General features: G+C 43.0%; 1 protein-coding gene and 2 long non-coding RNA genes across 3 annotated transcripts; 1 reads left to right on the top strand and 2 right to left on the bottom strand.

Annotated features, from left to right (window-relative positions):
* Positions 1–643: 643 nt before the first annotated feature.
* Positions 644–6,307, top strand: LOC136771910 (tyrosine-protein kinase-like otk). Its single transcript, XM_066724476.1, has 6 exons — positions 644–704; positions 2,823–2,869; positions 3,341–3,673; positions 3,837–4,118; positions 5,006–5,302; positions 5,440–6,307. The coding sequence occupies exons 2-6, from the start codon at positions 2,830–2,832 to the stop codon at positions 5,742–5,744; spliced, it is 1,257 nt and encodes a 418-aa protein (XP_066580573.1). The 5' UTR covers positions 644–704; positions 2,823–2,829; the 3' UTR covers positions 5,745–6,307.
* Positions 6,308–8,903: 2,596 nt separating this feature from the next.
* Positions 8,904–12,277, bottom strand: LOC136771466 (uncharacterized). The gene is made up of 3 exons (XR_010822322.1): positions 11,935–12,277; positions 9,465–9,511; positions 8,904–9,005 (listed from the first exon to the last, which is right to left on the bottom strand). It is a non-coding gene; the product is annotated as an uncharacterized LOC136771466 (long non-coding RNA).
* Positions 12,278–13,736: 1,459 nt separating this feature from the next.
* On the bottom strand, positions 13,737–22,196 carry LOC136771308 (uncharacterized). Its single transcript, XR_010822307.1, has 4 exons — positions 22,108–22,196; positions 19,402–19,445; positions 17,324–17,470; positions 13,737–14,937 (listed from the first exon to the last, which is right to left on the bottom strand). It is a non-coding gene; the product is annotated as an uncharacterized LOC136771308 (long non-coding RNA).
* Positions 22,197–23,056: the final 860 nt, after the last annotated feature.

The raw sequence follows: 23,056 nt of genomic DNA, 5'->3' as shown, positions 1-23,056 counted from the left end.
GGAAATCACAAATAAATACCTGCATTGTAAAAACAGGGAATAAACCGGTTCTGCCGGCTCGCTGTCATGTTGAAATGTCAAAAGTTTTTAGCAAAGTTATCTGCCATTGGTAATTAACCTTTATTTTTTTACAATTTAAAAATTGCCCGGACCAAGCAAATTGTCCGCAGGTGACTTACTCATGATGTACAGGAAACAGACGACCTCAGCAAAGCTTCCTGTAGTCCCTGAAGAACAGAAACTGTACAGGACATACAACAACTGAACGTAAATAACTATTTTCATGCTGTCATGTTTTTAAAGGGTATTAAAATAAACTGCTACCACAATATAAAATGTTTTCCTTTAAAGTAAGCAGGAACTGTGTATGTAGAATAAATTAGAGTGCTCTGTATAAATTAATGTCCACTGTTATATGGGTCTACAGAGGATTGTAGCGTGTCAGGGAATATGCCCTCTACCGGTACTACGTGCGGTGTTATAAGCCGTATGTGAAGAGGCCTGTTGGGGACTAGTTCCACTTCCATTGCGGCGTAGGAACACGCTGATGCAGTGCGGATGGTGCCGGGACACTGTTGGGCGTTGTGACACTGACCGAGCGGGAGGCGTGGCAGGAGGAGCGCCGTGATGCTATAAAGCCCGTCGGTGGCGGCGTGTTGTGCAGCTCAGAGCGGCTGAGAGGAAGCAAGCACTTCAACCCTGACGTGAGTTGTGCGCTACCGCGTGTTTAATGAAAATCTGCGCTCCTGTGTCTATGCATGTTAATGGGTCTGTGATGGATGCAATAGCACTAGTATGTACAGCAGTCGCTGTAAATCTGTCTTTCACACGAGTGGGCGACTGCTGTTTGATGCGCCGCTGTGTTTGATGCGTGAAGAGAATAAACGTGATGCTGTTGTGACAGTAAGTGAGCACATACACTGGATATACGTGATTGACTCGTAGAACTGTGTGCTCTATTTTACATTTGCTCGTTGAATGTACATGGAAGTTCAATAAAGAAAAATATTGATGTAGTTGTTTATGTTTTGCATATTTAAAACAATTCACTAAACCTTTAATTCAAACTGAAGTTACTGTGTACTGGTGGTCACTAATTTTGACTGATTTAAAGATGGATTTATATTGATTTAATATCAACCTGATTTAAGCCAGGTAACCACACAATGCCAAGTGTGAAGGCTCTCATGAAACATGTTTGGTGTTGCAGCATAATCGCATCTAATAGTGTGGTGAAATGATAATTTCATGTGCTTAGTTTGGTGCAAACAAGTGTGCATTTTAGATGACAAGGTTTAGTTTACCAAGGCTGCGAGGTCCTGGAAAAGCTTTGACCAGGCACCTTGAAAGTACTTGAAAAGTGCTTGAATTTGACTTTTGAAAAGCTGTATGAACCTGGTGTGTGCACCTGTAGCGCAGCACTGTGTGCAGTGTTAGTGAGGCGCCGCTGCGCTGTAGGCGCGGTGTTTCTATCGCAGACTGCAGCGCCAGCGAGCCAGGACTGCGAAGTATTTCCTGCAAAAGACGTGCCTTTGTTTGTAGTGAGCGATTTCCGCTCAAGAGAGCAATCTAAACCAAGCTACACAATCATGTGAAATGTGATTTACCACTAGGCGGTGTGTAGAAATGCGTTGGATATACAGCTCGATTATCCCCTTTAAACTAGCACGGCAGGGCTGCGTGTGCGTTCACTTCGCTTCTGGTTGTAATTGACTTCTGTTTTCTTATTTTTGTAGTAATCTATATATTACTAACGTTGTCATTCACATTGAAAACATGTTGCATTAAGCTTTGTATATGCATGTGTGTAGGCTATATACACGTGTATATAGAGGGGTGTAAATATTGTATATGCTATTGTTATTTACAATTTGCAATTGGTTTCTATTATAATGTACCTTTCTATCTTAACGCACTTTAAACTGTCTACAAAGTCTTTGTATTATTTTCATGCATTTCTTGCTGTCAATGTATCAAACTAACTTTACAGATTTTATGTGTTTTCTGGAATTTGAGGGAGAAAACCTGAAAATTCAAAACATTAGAACATATTTAATAGGGCCCTACTTGGCTAACAAGCTCACTTAATACATAGATGGTTAACATCGGGTAGTTATCCAACCACACAGATAAAGCTAGCTAATGTCACCCATAACCAAAAGTTTAGTTTTTCTCGGGTACAGTTTGTATTCGTTGACATTGCAGCTAATTTTCACTGGGGTCTGTAGCTACTGTGAAGCTAGATTATGGAGTTATAAAGCAGTAACAGCCCTTTCACATCTAGTTTAGGCAATATGTTCTTCTGATTTAGTAAAACCGAGCGCTTTACAGACTGGTAAACGTACAGCAAAATAAAAGGTCATCTTAATAGGGTCTTTCTGTGACATCGACAACACTGTGCATTATTAGGTGTCAATGTGTACAGAGCCAACATGGAGATAAACCTTGATTAAGTCAAGATGAGAAATTAGGAAGTTTGATCAGCCATTTTTATTTTAGAAACGTTTACAGAACATCTAAATAAAATGGAATAACCATGTTCTAGGAATGCAGACTTCTAGAAACATTAATAACGTTGATCAAACAAACATAAAATGTAATTCTGAGGGATTACACTCACTTGACATTTATTTTCGCTTTAATTTCTTTAGGGTATGGGTTATATTTCTATTATGTGTGTCTGTATGTAATGCACAGTAATGAGGCTAATATTCAAACTCGGACCCCCTCTAATCCTGTCCCTATTTCTACCTATATGTTGGTCCCTGTGCCCGGTGTTCAGCTGCCCTGTGATTCAGTCTGTTTGTGTTTCTCTTTCACAGAGTCACCATGCAACTAATTCTTTTCATGGCGACTTTTCTGACAAAGGGTGAGTTTCCATTGAAGTGTTTATTGTTCGGATTTCACCTCTGTTTCAGTTTTATTCCTGCCCCTGCATTTCTCACAGCTTATACTGGGAGACGCACTGGGCCTCTCGCCTCACTGGCTCAAGTGACACACAGACTGAGCTGCAATAACCCTCTCACCGACTCTGACTCCGTCTACAGGGGGCTGTTGAGCTGAGCTCCCCCTGCTGGACATGCACAGTCCACCTCATGTCAGTGGGGTCCTGCTCTGCTCCTGTGGACTCCTGTCCAAGTCAGTTTGACAGCTCACTCTAAATCGCCAGTCTCTACAGTCTGAGCACATTCTGGTTATTGATTAACTAAGCCAGTCTATTATAGCCACTGAAGGGAAATCTGGTCCATGAGGGCTGCCTGCTGTTGAGGTGGATGTTCCCACTGGTGTCTAATTGACAGCTTTGATTAATATATTGTGTGTCTTCATTCCCCCCTCCCAGTGTCCTCTGCTCCTGTCCCAGTGTCTGTATCATTGGGGGAATCTGTCTCTCTGACCTGTGATGGATCTGCAGCTGCTGAGATCCCTGAGGAGAAACTCCACATCCTGTGGAAGATGCCTGGTCATGAAGTGTTGGTGTTGAGCAGTGGATCACTGTTTCCAGGCCCAGGGTTCGAAGGCAGAGCTGAGGTCCCCACAGAAAAAATCAGACAGGGGGACTTCTCTCTGACCATCCACCGCACCCTGCTCTCAGATGAAGGCCTATACGAGTGTTTATACGAGGGAGCGAATGATGAAATGAAGTTCCTGGGAGACGTTTATCTTGCTGTAACAGGTAAGTACAGACTGTAAAGTATTCTGTTTCAAGTACTGAAATACATGTATACTGATAGTTTTCAGACGGTGGAAGATTTTCTGATCACAAGAGACCAAAAGCTGAGTGTTTCAATCCAGGTCTGACTGATTTACTGACCCCCTGCTGTCTCTGTCCACATCAGCTCGTCAAGACTTCCTCACTCTGCGGTCTGGAGCCAATCTCTCTTTCCCTCTCCACTCCAGCGCTCCAGTGCAGGTGCTGTTTGCTGCTGCAGGATCTGCTAAATCTCCCAGAGTCCTACTGAACAGCTCAGGGCTCCCTGGCCCCGGGTACGAGCACAGAGTGTCAGTGCAAAGCGGCTTTCTGACCCTGCGCTCACTTACAGCAGCTGACCAGGGAAACTACACAGTGAGGGACTGCAGCACCGGCCGCACCGTGAGCACCGTCTCTGTGTCTGTGGAGGGTGAGATTTTAGGTCTCTTTATTATTTACTGAACCACACCTTTTCAGATTGAGTTCATTAATCCGAGATTGCCTTACCTATAAAATGACCCGAACTAGAGATTGCGTTTGTGGTTAGACGAGGCACCCTGTTTCAGGTCCTCTCCTCGTCGGTGTTCCACCTGCAGCTTGCATGGGCCTGTGTGCAAAACTCCTGATCGACTGAGGAATCCAGGGGTGCCAGCCACTGTTTCTTTAACAATCTTTGATTGTTTATTTTGCGTTTCTTTGAGGTCTCTGTGTCCTAGACCAGTGTTTACTATTTTGTTTGTGAATACTCTACAGCGCTTTACTACAGACGAGCTGGACTTCTTAGAACTTGGGTCCTGCAGCCACACAGTAGATTAAGTCAGTTTACACTGATACTTGCGATGTTGTGCTCTGTACGATTGGATTGATATGGTTTGAGCTTTTCTCGGTTTTTGGATTATTTGAGCTTTATTCTGGTTCACTGTTTTTCTGTGTGTTTCCTTTTGATCAGTGCATGATTGGCGTGTGTTCGGAGATCTCCAGTGATCCTGCCTTCTAGTTCCAGTAACATCCACCTGTGTTGAAACACACACTGACTTAGCAAATAAGATCCTATTTTTTATCTTCTCTTATTTTACATGGTGGTAATAAGCTGTAATATACTGCACTACTGTCCCTTGTTCTTCTATGACCTGAAAGATTATTTTCCTCTGCCTTTACAACCTTGAACACTGGTTGAAGTGTGTTACTTGTGATGGTCAATTGTCAACAGTGTAACTAAAGCCGAGTAAGAACATGAGCCAATAAATGAATAGTCACTGTTGCATGAACTCTTGACACAGACATGTCTTCATATTGTCCTGTCTCTGTCCCTCTCAGCTCACAGAGACTCCCTCACCCTGCGGTCTGGAGCCGCCCTCTCCCTCCCCCTGTTCACTGCAGAGCCAGTGGAGGTGCTGTTTGCTGCTGCAGGAGAGGGAGCCTCTGTCTCAGTGTGCGCTGTGGAGAGGGGCGCAGCGAGCCGCCCTGGCCCCGGGTACGAGCACAGAGTGTCAGTGCAGAGCGGCTCTCTGACCCTGCGCTCACTCACAGCAGCTGACCAGGGAAACTACACAGTGAGGGACTGCAGCACCGGCCGCACCGTGAGCACCGTCTCTGTGTCTGTGTCTGTGGCAGGTGAGGCTCGGGGGGGCGCTGCTGTTGTCCTTGTTCTCACAGGGACATTGATGGTGTGTGTCTAACACACTGCTGTGATGAAAGGAGCTGTGCGACTCATTAGTGATGAGATGTGTTGTGTGTTTTTCACTAAACAGATCCCCCCCAGGACAGCACAGCTGCCATTGCTGTGTCGGTGTCCCTCGCCCTCGTGCTCCTGCTGGCTGGGGCTGCCGGGGTTGTGTGGTGGAAGTGGAGGGGATCTGGGGGGAGACGGACGGAGACACCTGGACACAATGACCCCTGCAGCCACGCTGACGCCCCAGAGCCGCAGAGTGTGGAGCTTCAACATGGAGAGAAACACACTGACACGGCACAGCCTCTACTCAACGGCCTCAACGCACAGCCCCAAGAGAACGGCCGCGGCCCCCATCCCCCAGCCCCCAGTCTCTGCTGCTTATGATTTTCACTCTTATTCTAATGCATTATTTCTTCTGCACTTTCATCTTGTACTATGAATGCTGCTGTCATTTACAGCTGTGGGCTATTACATTCTGATGGTTCAGAAAAAAACAAATCGTCATGTATAAGCAATAGTGTCTCTAATGGTGCTGTGAGGCTCTCTGGTCACGGAGTGTCAAACTGCACTGTAGAACAGGAAAAAAATATTCAGAGTACTCTTATTTTACTCGGTATGAAATAGTGTCCCTTTCCCACTTTGGCCCCAAACATCTTTGACAGGAGATTTACTGTAGCGTTGGGGCCTTTTTATAGCAGAGAGAGAGAGGGATTGGAGCCTGTCTGCCTCAACACCACTGTGCTTCCAGACCACTACTCTGTGCCTTATAGTGAATTTAAACTACATTTACATAGAAACATGGTCTATTGCAATATAATGACTTTTTCTTTTATGTGTATGTTTTTTTTCTATATATAGGAACTGGCTTTTATATTGCCATTGAATTGTTGGAGAGAAATATCTAAAGTGTATTTATACTATTTTAAATTATCTGTAATGTATAAATTCTTGGTGTGATGTATCCTGTAGTCTGTGTTTTTCTTCTCAGTGAATCACCTGCTCTCCTCATCCCCTGGTTCTGCAGCTGCTCCTCTGTGTGTCTGAGCGATGCAGGACCCCCCCACTGCTCCCCCACCATTAATCTGTATGGCCACACAGACACACTGGAGTCACACACTACAGCCGCACTGGTGTGATGCATTGCTGACACTCTGCAGCACCTCTGACAGTGTGGATATGTAGGTTTTTAGGGATTGCTTGACTCCTTGTCTAAAGATGTGAATAGAATTACAATAATGATAATATAAATCCCCACACATCAACGGATTATGTGAACCAGACGCCCTTATAAAACACTGCGGGCTGTGTCTGCTGGGTGTCTTGTAGCGGGTGTGACTCGCGGGCCCACACTTGTTAGGAGACAGACCCCCGCCCCCCCTGTGGATGAGACACGCAGCCTGGCTGGGAGGGGCGGAGCCAAGACGGCCCTGTGTGACACACTGAATATAATGACCCAAGAGCCCAGGCACACATTTGAACACCTTTACCATGTTTGTATATAATTCTTATTTTTATTTTCACACTAAAAAAAACACTAACTTTCAGCATAAGCTTTACTGGGAAAGAAATATCAAATTGGCAGAGGATACAAAACAGGCTAGCGGTTTTATTTGCCCCCTCAATGGCAGGCACAGTGTCAAAACAAAACTATAGGGCCCAGACTGGAGCGGCACTGTAGGGACTATATGATAGGACTGCTTGCACATATTGCAGCCAAATAGGGTTTCTATGTGGATTCCCAAGCAAATCAACAAAGGAAGGAGGGAGTCGTGTTTCCTGCAACAGTGTTTATTTTCAAAGCAACAGCTTCTTAACAGAGCAACTCCTAACTACTTTCCACTGCCTCTGAACTACTTCAATCTGCTCCACTTCTGATTGGGGCGCCCCTATTCATGTTCTTGTGCCCCATGACTGGCTCCTCCCCCAATAACAGCATACCCCTTGTACCCATGGCCCCCGGACCCACTGTTTCCCTCTAACAGTAAACAACAGTCATCATGAACACACAGAGATGCACACTGCAGTCCCGACACACACACAGTCCCAGATCTACTGAGGGGACTCGGGCCCCTGCCCTCCTGGCCCAGAGTATACATATGTTTCCACTGTGTCAAGGCTCAGCATGTCTTTTCCAGGTCACAGCTTCTGATTCCATCATCCCATCTTCTATCCGGTCCTCCTCGTCTTTTCTTCTCTCGCGATCCATATCTATAGATGATTGTGTCCATCTTCTCAATCACAGAATAACAGAAGTCACAGAATGTTTTGCAAATGTGGGTTTTAACTCCTTACTACACCTGCAAACCATTTGCTGTCTTTATAACAGAGCAGAGAAGTATACTATAATAGAGAAGTTTTATATGTACATAGATGCATACATGCATTTCATGTGTAAATTTCCCCAGGCGTGTTTTTCCTGTTGCACATCTCAGACAATCCCCAGAACTGACAGACTCCTCAGCCCATAACTAATTCTTCTCCGGTGATGCAGCTCTACACTGGAGGAGATTCCTCCGGGATTCCTGCGTGGGGTCAGAAGCAGGACCTCCGTGCCAAGTTCAGTACGACCCCCTCCCTCAAAGACAGACACCAACCCCAGTTACCTCACGTGTCACACGGTGCTGCGGTATGAGGCAGTGAAAGAAGAGAGAAGGCATTATGGCCGACAGCTCTTAGAGAGAACTGCATAATCCATCAGTCAACACTGACTGGAAACACGCGTTGTTTTTCATTCCAATAAAGCACTTCAAAGTTTGAATGTGCGAGAGAGAGAATACAGATTTTTTTTCTGGGAAATTGGTTGACAATATGTATGAACTCGCTGCACTGAATAACTCGACATTCATTACCTCCCATTTTTAACAGGACACACACTGACAAATGGTTTACTTTAGAATAAACTAAATAACACTTTGACTGCTAATTGCAGAGTGCAAATCAGACCAGGTTATGCATCTTCTCAATACAAAGCTTGTAAAGGTATGCAGCTTTTTATGTGACTGGACCTATTCTTTAATTGTTCTGTTATTCTACAACACCTAAAGGGTCCAAAATAACGACACACAGACCAAATTAAATTAATTACAGTGACGTATGGTTGTCAAATTATTAAAAAAATAAGTTGTAGCTAGTTCTATGTAGTTTCCTATGTGCTGCATTACCTTCCAGTACATCAATATTCCCTGAGGCACACCTCACTTAGAAAAAAAAACTGGTATGTTCTTACTGCTCAAAGGTTTAAAAATAAAACTAAACTATCAGTATACATGTAATACAGTAGTTTAAACAGAATACCTTATGGTCTGTCCTTACCTGTAACAGCAAGATGACTTTGTCCCAGGAACTCCATGTCATTCTCCTTACCCTCATATAAACACACATAGACCTGTTCATCAGAGAAGGAGATGTTGTGGACGGTCAGAGAGCAGTCCCCCTGTCTGATCCTCTCTATGGGGACCTCAGCTCTGCCCTCGAACCCTGGGCCTGGAAACACTGATCCACTGCTGAACACCCACACATCCTGACTGGATGTCCTCCACTGGATGTAGAGTTCCTCCTCAGGGATCCCAGCAGCTGCAGCTCCATCACAGGGGAGAGAGACAGAGTCCCCCACTGATACAGACACTGGGACAGGAACAGAGGACACTGGGAGGGGGGAATGAAGACACAGACAATATATAAATCAAAGCAGTCAATTAGACTCCACTGAGAACAACCACCTCAACAGCAGGCAGCCCTCGAGCACCAGATTTCCCTTCAGTGCCTATAAAGGACTCGGACTGTAGAGACTGGCGATTTAGAGCAAGCTGTCAAACTGACTTGGACTGGACTGGACTCCACAGTTGCAGAGCAGGACCCCACTGACATGAGGTGGACTGAGCGGTCACTGTGCATGTCCAGCAGGGGGAGCTCAGCTCAACAGCCCCATGTAGACGGAGTCAGAGTCGGTGAGAGGGTTATTGCAGCTCAGTCTGTGTGTCACTTGAGCCAGTGAGGCGAGAGGCCCAGTGCGTCTCCCAGTATGAGCTGTGAGAAATGCAGGGGCAGGAATAAAACTGAAACAGAGGTGAAATCCGAACAATAAACACTTCAATGGAAACTCACCTTTTGTCAGAAAAGTCGCCATGAAAAGAATTAGTTGCATGGTGACTCTGTGAAAGAGAAACACAAACAGACTGAATCACAGGGCAGCTGAACACCGGGCACAGGGACCAACATATAGGTAGAAATAGGGACAGGATTAGAGGGGGTCCGAGTTTGAATATTAGCCTCATTACTGTGCATTACATACAGACACACATAATAGAAATATAACCCATACCCTAAAGAAATTAAAGCGAAAATAAATGTCAAGTGAGTGTAATCCCTCAGAATTACATTTTATGTTTGTTTGATCAACGTTATTAATGTTTCTAGAAGTCTGCATTCCTAGAACATGGTTATTCCATTTTATTTAGATGTTCTGTAAACGTTTCTAAAATAAAAATGGCTGATCAAACTTCCTAATTTCTCATCTTGACTTAATCAAGGTTTATCTCCATGTTGGCTCTGTACACATTGACACCTAATAATGCACAGTGTTGTCGATGTCACAGAAAGACCCTATTAAGATGACCTTTTATTTTGCTGTACGTTTACCAGTCTGTAAAGCGCTCGGTTTTACTAAATCAGAAGAACATATTGCCTAAACTAGATGTGAAAGGGCTGTTACTGCTTTATAACTCCATAATCTAGCTTCACAGTAGCTACAGACCCCAGTGAAAATTAGCTGCAATGTCAACGAATACAAACTGTACCTGAGAAAAACTAAACTTTTGGTTATGGGTGACATTAGCTAGCTTTATCTGTGTGGTTGGATAACTACCCGATGTTAACCATCTATGTATTAAGTGAGCTTGTTAGCCAAGTAGGGCCCTATTAAATATGTTCTAATGTTTTTAATTTTCAGGTTTTCTCCCTCAAATTCCAGAAAACACATAAAATCTGTAAAGTTAGTTTGATACATTGACAGCAAGAAATGCATGAAAATAATACAAAGACTTTGTAGACAGTTTAAAGTGCGTTAAGATAGAAAGGTACATTATAATAGAAACCAATTGCAAATTGTAAATAACAATAGCATATACAATATTTACACCCCTCTATATACACGTGTATATAGCCTACACACATGCATATACAAAGCTTAATGCAACATGTTTTCAATGTGAATGACAACGTTAGTAATATATAGATTACTACAAAAATAAGAAAACAGAAGTCAATTACAACCAGAAGCGAAGTGAACGCACACGCAGCCCTGCCGTGCTAGTTTAAAGGGGATAATCGAGCTGTATATCCAACGCATTTCTACACACCGCCTAGTGGTAAATCACATTTCACATGATTGTGTAGCTTGGTTTAGATTGCTCTCTTGAGCGGAAATCGCTCACTACAAACAAAGGCACGTCTTTTGCAGGAAATACTTCGCAGTCCTGGCTCGCTGGCGCTGCAGTCTGCGATAGAAACACCGCGCCTACAGCGCAGCGGCGCCTCACTAACACTGCACACAGTGCTGCGCTACAGGTGCACACACCAGGTTCATACAGCTTTTCAAAAGTCAAATTCAAGCACTTTTCAAGTACTTTCAAGGTGCCTGGTCAAAGCTTTTCCAGGACCTCGCAGCCTTGGTAAACTAAACCTTGTCATCTAAAATGCACACTTGTCTGCACCAAACTAAGCACATGAAATTATCATTTCACCACACTATTAGATGCGATTATGCTGAACACCAAACATGTTTCATGAGAGCCTTCACACTTGGCATTGTGTGGTTACCTGGCTCAAATCAGGTTGATATTAAATCAATATAAATCCATCTTTAAATCAGTCAAAATTAGTGACCACCAGTACACAGTAACTTCAGTTTGAATTAAAGGTTTAGTGAATTGTTTTAAATATGCAAAACATAAACAACTACATCAATATTTTTCTTTATTGAACTTCCATGTACATTCAACGAGCAAATGTAAAATAGAGCACACAGTTCTACGAGTCAATCACGTATATCCAGTGTATGTGCTCACTTACTGTCACAACAGCATCACGTTTATTCTCTTCACGCATCAAACACAGCGGCGCATCAAACAGCAGTCGCGTCATAAAGCAATCAACTGGCTCTCCAACCACTGGAGTGATATCCAGAAGTTTATTCATTTAATCAGATTGCCGATTTAGTATGCCAGTGATTACCAAATTTAAATATATATTTCACAAAATTCCAGGACTTTCAATCACTTTATTCAAAATTCAAGCACTTTCACAACCTTGAAAATACCACCTTAAAATTCAAGCATTTGCAAGGATTTCAAGCACCGGTACGAACCCTGATTATATATATATATATATATATATATATATATATATATATATATATATATATATATATATATATATATATCGCCCACTCGTGTGAAAGACAGATTTACAGCGACTGCTGTACATACTAGTGCTATTGCATCCATCACAGACCCATTAACATGCATAGACACAGGAGCGCAGGTTTTCATTAAACACGCGGTAGCGCACAACTCACGTCAGGGTTGAAGCGCCCGTTTCCTCTCAGCCGCTCTGAGCCGCACAACACGCCGCCACCGAGGGTCCTTCTGCACAAGTCGGACCAAAACTGCAGATCCTGTTCTGGGCGACAACCACAGCAGGCACAACCAGCCTCTCATCCAGGGACCAAGATCTTTCCAGTTAAGGTGCAAGGCCTGGTCTACAAACGAACACAGATCCTTCCAGGCAGAAGGACCTGGTCACACTGGGGATGTGGGCCGCCCCAGCGTGTTCACTCATATGTGGACGGGCTCATAGTTTTGAGGGTGAAAACGTAGCCCCTCTTCTTGACTCGGCCTCAAAGTGCATGAAAACGCACCGGTCCCTTGTGAAACGCGTCAGTGCGTGACGCAACAAGGTGTGTGTTAACATTCATGGGGATTTGATTCAACGTGTGAAGAGTACGAGTGAGTCTGGTGCAGACCTTGATGGACAGTGACTCTTGTTTCAGCTCCTTTTTTCCTTGATTTGCACGTAGCCATTGTTGCCCAACTTACTAGGCATGCAACAGTAATTAAATTACACCCTGAGAGTAGAATCAATAATAAAGTCACTGAAAGACTTTAATGCGATATAAATAGTATAATAATTATGTGGTGCAATGATTAAAGTGTCAATCTCATCGGTGTCTCTTCTCTGTCCGTGTGGGAGAGAATAGCAGTCACACGCAAAGGGGCAGATTATACAAGTGACGGGTATAAGCAGCCCATTGAAATACACTGCGGAGAGACAGATTACACTTATTCATGGTGTACACTGCCTCTCAGTGGTCATCTGAATGGCTTCCTGCGAATACATACTTAAACATTACATCCACACATTTACAGTTGAAATGGAACAATAATGCGTAATGCAGCGAAAATATATTCTGAAATATTTCACATGCAGCAACAGGCTAGATGCCACCATTTAACGTATCTAACTGACAGGGCTTAACATGGATTGGGCGCAGACTCCCTCACAGCTTTCAGATCATGAACTATAAGGCCCTGACATATTCAAGTTATATTATTTCAGAAGGAAGAGGTAACACACATGCACATTTGGTGGGTTTAAGGCCACACAAGGTTCACAATCCACACGTTCAGAGCATGTTACACAATCTGTTTCAGGACCGGCACTGAAGCCAGCCCTGAGAGCAACACAAATGACACACAAACAGGACGACCACAGCGGATCACACTGCTTCTTTATTGACTGTAATACGGGTGCAAAACGGCAGGAGAGCTGTAGCTTAGTGAAGGTGAAAACCTGGACACCGAGGCCCCATTTCCACTGATGGCTGCGGCCGTGAAAATGGGCGTTTCCACTGGCTAAGGGCCGGACGCGGCCAAGTCCTCACATCAGCTACAACATCTACTGTCACAGACAGCTGCCAGCTGCTGTGAGAGGCGTCACTGTGAATTATTAACACATACGTATTAGCACACATGATGCATGTTTTTAGATTTAAAAGTCTTTTGTATTTAGCTAATTTATTGTGTGTATGTATGATGACCTTTGATTTACTCTATAAGCCTCACTTATTATTAATGTCGTTATTATAAAAATGATACAAATGCTTAAGAACTATAACGTGAATGAGGATTGTGTGTTTACTGAAGGTAAAAGGCACTTTTTTAACCAAGTTGGTATCTTGGTATTCTGTGCTCTAGAGACTCATAGAGATAGGATATATAGATTAATATACACATATGTATCCAACCAGTAAAACATTGATATTTACTCACACGTTTCTGTGAATTGCCCACAATGCATCACCCTGATAGCTGCCCGGGCCCGACCTCTGAGCTCCAGGGTGTAACACAGTCAGTGTGTAACACACTGCGGCCGGCATTACATAAAAACTATTAAAACACTTCTGACTGCTGCCGCCTCAGGGAAGGACAGCCCCCTGCTGCACACACAGCTCAAGTGCAGGCGTCTGCTCTGACTGCATGATGAGAGAGTGTGCCATTTTAATGAATTGTCTTGAATTCGTTCCTGTGTTTTAATTACTAGTATTTAATTTTGCATGTTAAGAAAAGTAAATCTTTATAAAGATAGAATCAAATGAATGTATTAGAGTAACAGAAATGTCAAATACAGAATATTCTGAATTAAGGGCAGCAGTCAACACTGACAAAATAAACCCCTAATGCCTGTGAGATGATGAAGTGACAGTGCAGGAGGATTACACCTGTGAACACAGCGCCGCTGCAGTCGTCCTGCTAATGACCAGTCCGCTGTCAGAGCATGGGCTAACAATAGAGAGTGATAATGGGAAGAGAAGAGAAATCTGACCAATTCATCTCTGCATTTAGATTAGATTCACTTTTTTATCCCTGAGGGGAAATCGTTTATAGCTAGTGTGCATACATGGATTCACATAACCACAACAATGACACAGTGCATTAATATACATTAATAATAATTATATATTTATATTTATATATATATATACACACACACACACACACGAGTCTCATGTCAGCCATACAATCACTAGCAGAATATAACATATAAAAAATAATTTCACATTTAAGTATATAAATAATACAATCTAAATATGGCATGCTTATGGATCCTAATCTGTGCTTGTTAAAAGCGTGCCAGCAGGTGGAATAAAAGTGTCCTGAGCTATTGCTCTTGGTACAAGATGCCCAGAGGTGACATCCTGAAGACCCAGGAGTTCACTGAAAAGGGTGCTGTGGGCTGATGTGGACGACTGGACGGGCTGGTCTGTGTGCAGTGGTCAGGGCTCCACAGCTTCCTGCCGCCCCCTCAGCTCTGCCTCTCTGGTCTGGTCAGGAGCTGACTGGAGTCCGATCCTGTGGACAGTGCTCTGTGTCTCTCTTGCAGTGCAGACAAACTAATCCAGTGTAAACAGCAGATTTGAGGTCACGACTCTTGTGGCACCAGTAACACAGACTGGCAAGAACAACAGTGATCAGTCCAGTCAGTCCAATCCCAATTGTGATCCCAACAGAGGAGTGGGACTCTGGGGGGAGAGACAGAAAGAGAGAGAGCTTTAATAACTGGTGATCAAACCACCCGGTGCCAGGAGAGAGAGGCACGTCCCAATAGTTCTGCTCCAACAGTGATGAATACAAGATCCATATGAAAGCACAGGACAGTTATAATAGCCTGGGCCCAGTCCTGCTTCACAGACCAGTGCAGGCCTCTCCCCAGCAGAGCGACAGTCACACTGGTCAGACTGGGCTGCTTCACTGAGGGGCCCGTTCAGCGCTGGCCAGCCCTGGTGCCAGAGAGACACAGTGTGGACTGGTGTTCCTTTGAACCCAGCCTGCTTAATGGGTCACTCAGGGGCGGAGCCGGGGGGGGCTATGACACTGACAATTTAATTAATGGTGATGGCTAAACTACACTAGTTTAGGTTCACCATACATCCAGTTTTAACCAGACTTTCCCTCTTTTTCGGTCCTTTGATCTCCGGCCGGATAATTTTAAATATCTAAAATAGTCCGGGATTTGCCTGCTCATCTGTTCTCCAGCACTGAGCTGCAGTCCCGGGCTCGGGTTTAACCCTTCGGCTCCAGCAGCGCTGCAGTTCGATCAGAAAATATCAATGTGTGAGGCAACAGTGTTAGTGACGAGCCATTTAAACAACTACTGATTGTTAATAAACGACTGACGTCTGTAAAGCTCTCAACAACCAATCAGAAGGTTTTATTTCATTGGGGCATTAACAATTAAAAAGCAACGTCAGGTTGAGAGGAGAAGGCAGAGTGTGAGTGAGAGGACAGGATTAACAGGCAGTGAAGAGACAAAACTGCGGGGGGATTAATAACAAAAAATCAACCGGATGTTTCAGAGATTGTCTTTGAAGAAACGGCGACAGCAGCGACAGCGCGGGTCACAGCAGACTGAGCATCTTCTCACACCTTCTCACATCACAGTGTTTAGCTGTTACGGTTTCTTCAGAGTTATATTTGTACTATACTACCTTGTTATAGTGTTAAAATGTATTCTCATATACTCCTGTTTTGTTTATGAAAACTGAATACTAAACTAAAACATGCAAATATTTATTTTGAAAAAAGAATACCAATTGCTCATGTTTTTGGGTGTTATAAGTTATGCTTCAGCGCACCAGTGTTTGTGTCTATTTCTTGGTAAAGCATTTTGCACCTTCTTGCCACACAGCCACGTATTGAACATGTCATTGTATTTTACCTGGTTGTATATAGTGGCACTGTATATAATGTTGCATACGGGTCCAGGGATTTAATGACACACTCGTAACTTCTTGATCAGACATTAATAAATAGATTTTGAATAAATGTTTTGCATTTAAATGTCATAACACTGCATTTACACCTCCAGCCCCAACCTTGTGGAGCCTCCTCTTGATTGACAGTTCAGATATGGTGACCCTAGCTGGCTCGGGTTCTCTCTGCTCTATAGCAGTGCAGCAGTAACTTAAGTAATGTGTTAAAAGGGGCTTCTTAATGTCCAGTGTTAAAGATGCATTCCAGTGATGTTGGGGGTTGTGAACCCATTCTGTCCAATCAGGCATTTTCTTTATTTATTTTTGCATATTGAGGGGACCCTATTTTGTTCACTAATACTATTCCCTCTTGCACTGAACAGATGCTCAGGGATGTGGCTGTATTGAAGCACTTTTGGGGGTGAGGCGGTGGAGAAGCTGTCTATATTGTCCATTGTGTAAATGGCAATACAGTTTCACTGTTGTCCATTGTGTTAATGTCAATTTTATAATAATTTCATCACTAGCAAATGGTGGTACATTTTTGCTGGATTTTAATTAATTGCAAGTTCTAAAGATTCACAAATAAAACTCCATAAAGAGAGTCAAACTGATTTATTTTACTTTGCTGTTAATGAAACATACAGCGGTCTCGTTCACAGCAAACGTGGAAAATACAGCTGACGCACTCACACCACATAGTAAGTACACGCGCCGTTGTGGGTTCAACCTCATGTTCGGAATATTACAGGGCTCTGAATTCCTGAAGTGTTCCCGACACTGAGAAAATGTATTTACACTTAAACACAACAGATCAGTCCAGTCAAACGTCACAGTCGACAGGGATACTGAGAGGTTGCAATGCGTCTCTCCAAAGCTTCTCTTCAGCACAATAACTGCTCTGAAATGTGAAATAAGGCTGAACTGAGAACATCAGGACATGAACCCAGGAGCTGAGCTGCTGCTGCTGCTGGACAGTACAGTACAGTACAGTAGAGAGCCGCACAGCCCTGCTCTCACCAAACCACTGAACAGGCTTTACACCAGCAGCCTGAAACTGAGGTTGAGGGGAAGAGACCACTGAACCTCAGACAATCTCACTTTCACAGCTCTGGTCACACAGGTCAGTGAAGAACAGCCCCAGCCCCTGTCCTACCTGTCACAGTGACGTTCACAGTGCTGATGGTCGCTCTGCTCTGGGAGTCCAGCACTGTGCAGGAGCCCTGGTCAGTGAAGGTCAGTGCAGACAGTGTGACCTCCTGCTCCTGCCCTGAGACTGTCACTGACACGGCACTGGAGAGAGCTGGGGAGAGAAAGGACGAGAGGAAGAGACAATCAGACCAAATTACAGATACACATCCATTAATTTCCCACATTCTCTAGAGCAGTGGTCCTCAATCTTCTCCTGGAGGCCCACCTGTGCTGCTGGTTTCTGTTCCAACTCAAGGAAAAGCAGGAGTAGAAGTGTGCTTTTCTTTCCCCTTTTTGTTTCGGATAGTTTATTTAGCCATCTTTGATCTTTAGTTAGATTTGTTTATTATTTTGGCATTACTTTACTTGGTGTGTGTGTGTTAAAAGCGACTGCTACCGGAGCTATTTTAGGATTACTGTTACAAGGGGGGTGGACAGTTATCCACCAATTTCTACAAATGTATAAAATATTTTTCACTAGGACGTTGTGGTGTGGGAGGTGCAGATAAAAACACTGAATTTTAATTACATTTTGGGTGGGGTGCTGTACAGCTGGTCATTAGCAATGTGTTTCCAAATAAAGCAAAGAATTCAGTTTTTGGCAAAACATCTGATTAAGATTTCTTCAAACTCACAAACTGTATGTAATCTCCTTCATGGATGTACTGAGATATGAGAAGAGAATCCCTTTTGTAGACGCTGCAGAAGACTGGTATGTCCAGGTATTGGTATTGGGTCTGTGGTAACAAAGCTTACTCTAACCTGCCCACTGACTGGTTAGGATGATGTACTTTTACACGCTTAGCAGATGGCCTATACATAGTTCATAAGAATAACTCTACAGGTAATTGGCCACTGAATCCAGCTAAGCACATGAGGCGACACAAGATTTTAGACTTCAATGTTCTCTTCATTAGGAAGTGTACAACAGTGGCGTATTATAGAGCATTTACACTATAGACTGGCACAGTTTACTAATTATACTATTATCGCTATAGAAGCTATAAAAATACAAACATGTTGTTCGTACAGTATGTGCAACACTATCTTCCCCTTCCCGAAACACAAATATATTATGTGCTACACATCCTCGGACAATAACATGCCCCTGAGGCATGACGTGTACCTGCTTTCCCAAACGCATTAGCCAATGAATCATTACTATTATGTTGTGTGACTATGTATCGGGACTGCCCCGTAACTGTTGCTGAAGTTGTTTGTTAGACTGTATAAGGCTGTGTGAAACTGAAGCTAAACGAATGTGTTGTTTTCTTCCCGAGCGCTCATCTCCTGCTGCAAGGTCTCCGCTTTTGCTGAAACACTGACTGGCCTGACTGCCTGATTCACTGGGATCCGATGGGTTGCTTCAACTGAAGCGTTGTACCTTAACAGTTACACAATGTAAAAACAATTTAAATCCTCAAAGTGAGTCATAAATCAATCAAAGCACATGTTTCTTGCAGTCAGACGGACGGTCTTTCCCCTTGAATACTGTGTTGACAATGGCAGGTCCTTATAAAAATTTGCATTGAATCTAAAATGAACAGAAAGAGCATCAGGCAGGAGCAGGAACTTCAATAGATTAAAGTTAAAATTCCAATAACTATGGCGAGTTTATTATTTGTGTGTTATTGTTAAATATCAGATTAGTTTTGCAAAACCTATGCCCATTAATTCAATGTATCATGAACCAGTTAAGCATGAATTGTTCTATAGACCTCTAGAGAGTGCAAAGCGTTTAACTGTATGCTTCTGTGCAATGATTTGTTTGTCAGGAGTTTGACCAATTATTTCCTAATTCTGTTTACCAGCAAATAAAAGGCACTTGGATTATTCATTTATACGGTCTGTTTGTACATTGGATTTATCTGCAGCTACAAATTAATCTGGCGTTTACAGAGTGATTACAGAGTGAATGTCAATAGTAATGAGAGCTGCCTACACACGGCTTATTTCTGCCGTCCCTCCCTGCATTAATGCTTCAAATATCTGAAGACCTACAGCTGAACTGCAATTTATTTATCTTTTTTAATGAGAACTCACCACAACACAAGACCAGGACAGAGGAACGCATTGTTCAGGGACACCTGCAGGAAAGGAGATGAGACCATCATATAAAAATGGGGTTTGTCTTCAGGACCCTTAGGCCAAGGTTCTCAACAATATCGACCACAAAAATGCGATTTGTATGTTAATAACTACAGCACCAGGACCGATAGGCTGTCAAACACGAATGAGCCGAAAGCCGCATGTACCTGCGTTTGTATACAAATAAATGCAGAGTTCAGGAAGTAATGCAAGCAAGAAACATAAAGCAACAATAAAACCATAAAACTGCTAGATAGCTCGTTTCAAATAAAAGGCCTGCAATGCTCATCTATGGAGTATATATATCAGTCTTCCCCAGTCCGTTTATGTGCCTCGGGGCTGAGGTGATACTTCTGAAATCAAGTGTGTTGCTGTCTTGCTGTATTTAAGCATCTAATTCGGGATGCTGTCCAGGCCGCAGGTGTTCCTAGGATATGGAAACCCAGCTGTTTGTTGGGTTCTGGTTGTGCTAAAGTTCTAAGAAAGTGTTCTTGTCAATGGATTACTGAATTTGAGCGAGTTTGTCTATCTCATACTTTCATTTTTTCAGGACTAGAGTTTCCTTTTTTATTATTATTTTCTTTCACTAAACATTGTATGAAAAACAAAGTAAACGGCACAGCTTCTCTAACTCACCATTGACTAATCTACTGTGTTTAAAATAGGCTTATTGTGTTTGTGTGTATTTGAAGAAAGTGATTTTTTTTTATATTATTGCTGTTTCTAGCTGAATTTGTTCTGGTGAAGAGGAACAGCAATTCTGACTATTATTCTTTATTAAGAGACCTGAGCAATAAAATCAACTTGGTGAAGCAAGTCCTGACTCCTTTGTCTTTGTGGTTATCGGTTTTCAGTTATTGTCAAAACGTCTCCTCTTCACTTCATTCATTATGATTAAACTGAATGCTGGATGTTGATACCTGACTGTGGATCCACATTGTGCGCCATTGTCGTTTTCAGTCACAGCATGAAAGACAGCAGACTGGGTTTAGGGTGTTGTGTTAATACTATGTTCTGCATCAGTAAGGTGCACAGGACATTTAGAGAGCAAAGGCTCGGCTTGGTGCAGTCACACTAATACAACTATATAAAAGTTATAGAATAGTTATATCCTATATATAGTATAATATAATATGCATTATATATTAATAGTAATAATAGTTAATAGTTATTATCATTTTCATTGCCCTGGCAATTGTGGCATATTACAGGATACTGTAACAGTTCCACTCGTGGTCAAGTGTTGATGGAGAAATCCCCATACCAAAAACAAATCAGGTAAAGAGTAACAGGGGAAAAGGGAAATACTGATCGCAAAAGAAAGGTGGAAGAGTACCAGGACACAGCAAGTGCAGGGAAGGGAAGAGAAAGAAGGCTTCCCTGTACTGGCAGCAACACAGTCAGTGCGAAACAAATGTTTGAAAGGTGGGGTATCATAATTTCTTTAATGTATTTCTTACATTAAACGGTGTTCTAAATATCTCCTGAAAGTTTAATTCTCATCCGTTGCTTATAAGATGGGAAAAAGGCTTTTTTTGTGTTAGACGTTTTAAAACCCTCGGACTCCTGTAAACGCAACAGAGTGCGTGACGTCACAGTGGGACTGTCACTGGTTTAAACCGCGGGCGCTCAGTGGCAGATGACAGGGATGCGGTGTTACTGGGTCGGAGGTTTCGTGGGAAAGTGTTCATGTGGAGGACAATTCGCAACACCCCCAAACACCCCTCTCCCTCAGTCCATAACCCCCAGTAAAGCCCTAGACAGCAACAAGAACAGCTTGGTCACCGTACGAGACAATACAAACACGCGTGAGAGAAAACTGAGCAAAAGGAAAGGAAAAGTAGCAGAGAGAGATCATGTCGACAACACAGTAGTTAAGACCAAAAGAAAATAATCAATGCAAACACTGGACACTTTGCAGCGCAGCGATAAGCGATGCGTGGGCTCAGACCACAGCTCGTCTTATGGGTCACAACACCGGCACACGCACAGGGCCATAGGCGTGTGAACTGTGTCAGTGCTGCCCACGGGAAGCCCTGTGTGAACTTCACATTATATATAGCACCCCAGCCCCTATTCATAAACAATGGTCACTTTATTTAACTACACTAAGATTTAAAGCCTGGGGGCCCTGGGTACGATAAAAAAAAAAAAAAACTCCTGTATTTGTTATTAATGTAGAATAATAAATGGCGGCGCCTCCACTTAGTAAAAATTAAATGTACTCTGATGTAAATACCCCTACTAAGAATTAAACTAAATAAGAAGAAACAGTTACCATATGTATGGAGCCAATAAACAATATTTTACTAAAACAATTGTAAATAAAAAAAAAAATATATATATATGTTAAATATTCTCACTACAGCAATAGCAAAACAGTATCTCACATTTCACTGTAAGCACACATATACTTAATAAAATAAGCTTTTCAGTGGGCCCACACACACACACACACACACTTTGCGCGCACATCAAGATATCATAAAGAAATAAACACGTAGCCAGATGAACTCGGGCTTTTCCGGTCACCCAGAGCGGATCTGCATTAGTTCCTCCAGTCTTGGGTTCAGTGGAGAGTTTAAATAACTAGAACTTAAATATCTATTTAAGAAACTAATTAAATAAAAACGCACGCAACGCAAACAGGTCCAATGTTACCTTAGATTTAGCGATTCATAACTTTATAAGGCTCTATTGAGTAGACAGACACGTAAAAAAACAATATAACTTCCTTGTGTACACCAAATAACAATGTAACGGGTCGAACTGCCTGTAGACCGCATTCATAAATACACTCACCTAAAGGATTATTAGGAACACCTGTTCAATTTCTCATTAATGCAATTATCTAACCAACCAATCACATGGCAGTTGCTTCAATGCATTTAGGGGTGTGGTCCTGGTCAAGACAATCTCCTGAACTCCAAACTGAATGTCTGAATGGGAAAGAAAGGTGATTTAAGCAATTTTGAGCGTGGCATGGTTGTTGGTGTCAGATGGGCCGGTCTGAGTATTTCACAATCTGCTCAGTTACTGGGATTTTCACACACAACCATTTCTAGGGTTTACAAAGAATGGTGTGAAAAGGGAAAAACATCCAGTATGCGGCAGTCCTGTGGGCGAAAATGCCTTGTTGATGCTAGAGGTCAGAGGAGAATGGGCCGACTGATTCAAGCTGATAGAAGAGCAATTTTGACTGAAATAACCACTCGTTACAACCGAGGTATGCAGCAAAGCATTTGTGAAGCCACAACACGTACAACCTTGAGGCGGATGGGCTACAACAGCAGAAGACCCCACCGGGTACCACTCCTCTCCACTACAAATAGGAAAAAGAGGCTACAATTTGCACAAGCTCACCAAAATTGGACAGTTGAAGACTGGAAAAATGTTGCCTGGTCTGATGAGTCTCGATTTCTGTTGAGACATTCAGATGGTAGAGTCCGAATTTGGCGTAAACAGAATGAGAACATGGATCCATCATGCCTTGTTACCACTGTGCAGGCTGGTGGTGGTGGTGTAATGGTGTGGGGGATGTTTTCTTGGCACACTTTAGGCCCCTTAGTGCCAATTGGGCATCGTTTAAATGCCACGGCCTACCTGAGCA

This window comes from Amia ocellicauda, chromosome 15 (assembly GCF_036373705.1).
Source record: "Amia ocellicauda isolate fAmiCal2 chromosome 15, fAmiCal2.hap1, whole genome shotgun sequence".
Taxonomy (NCBI): Eukaryota; Metazoa; Chordata; class Actinopteri; order Amiiformes; family Amiidae; genus Amia; species Amia ocellicauda.
Note: the sequence above shows the minus strand (reverse complement) of the source record. Positions and strands in the feature narration are given on the sequence as shown.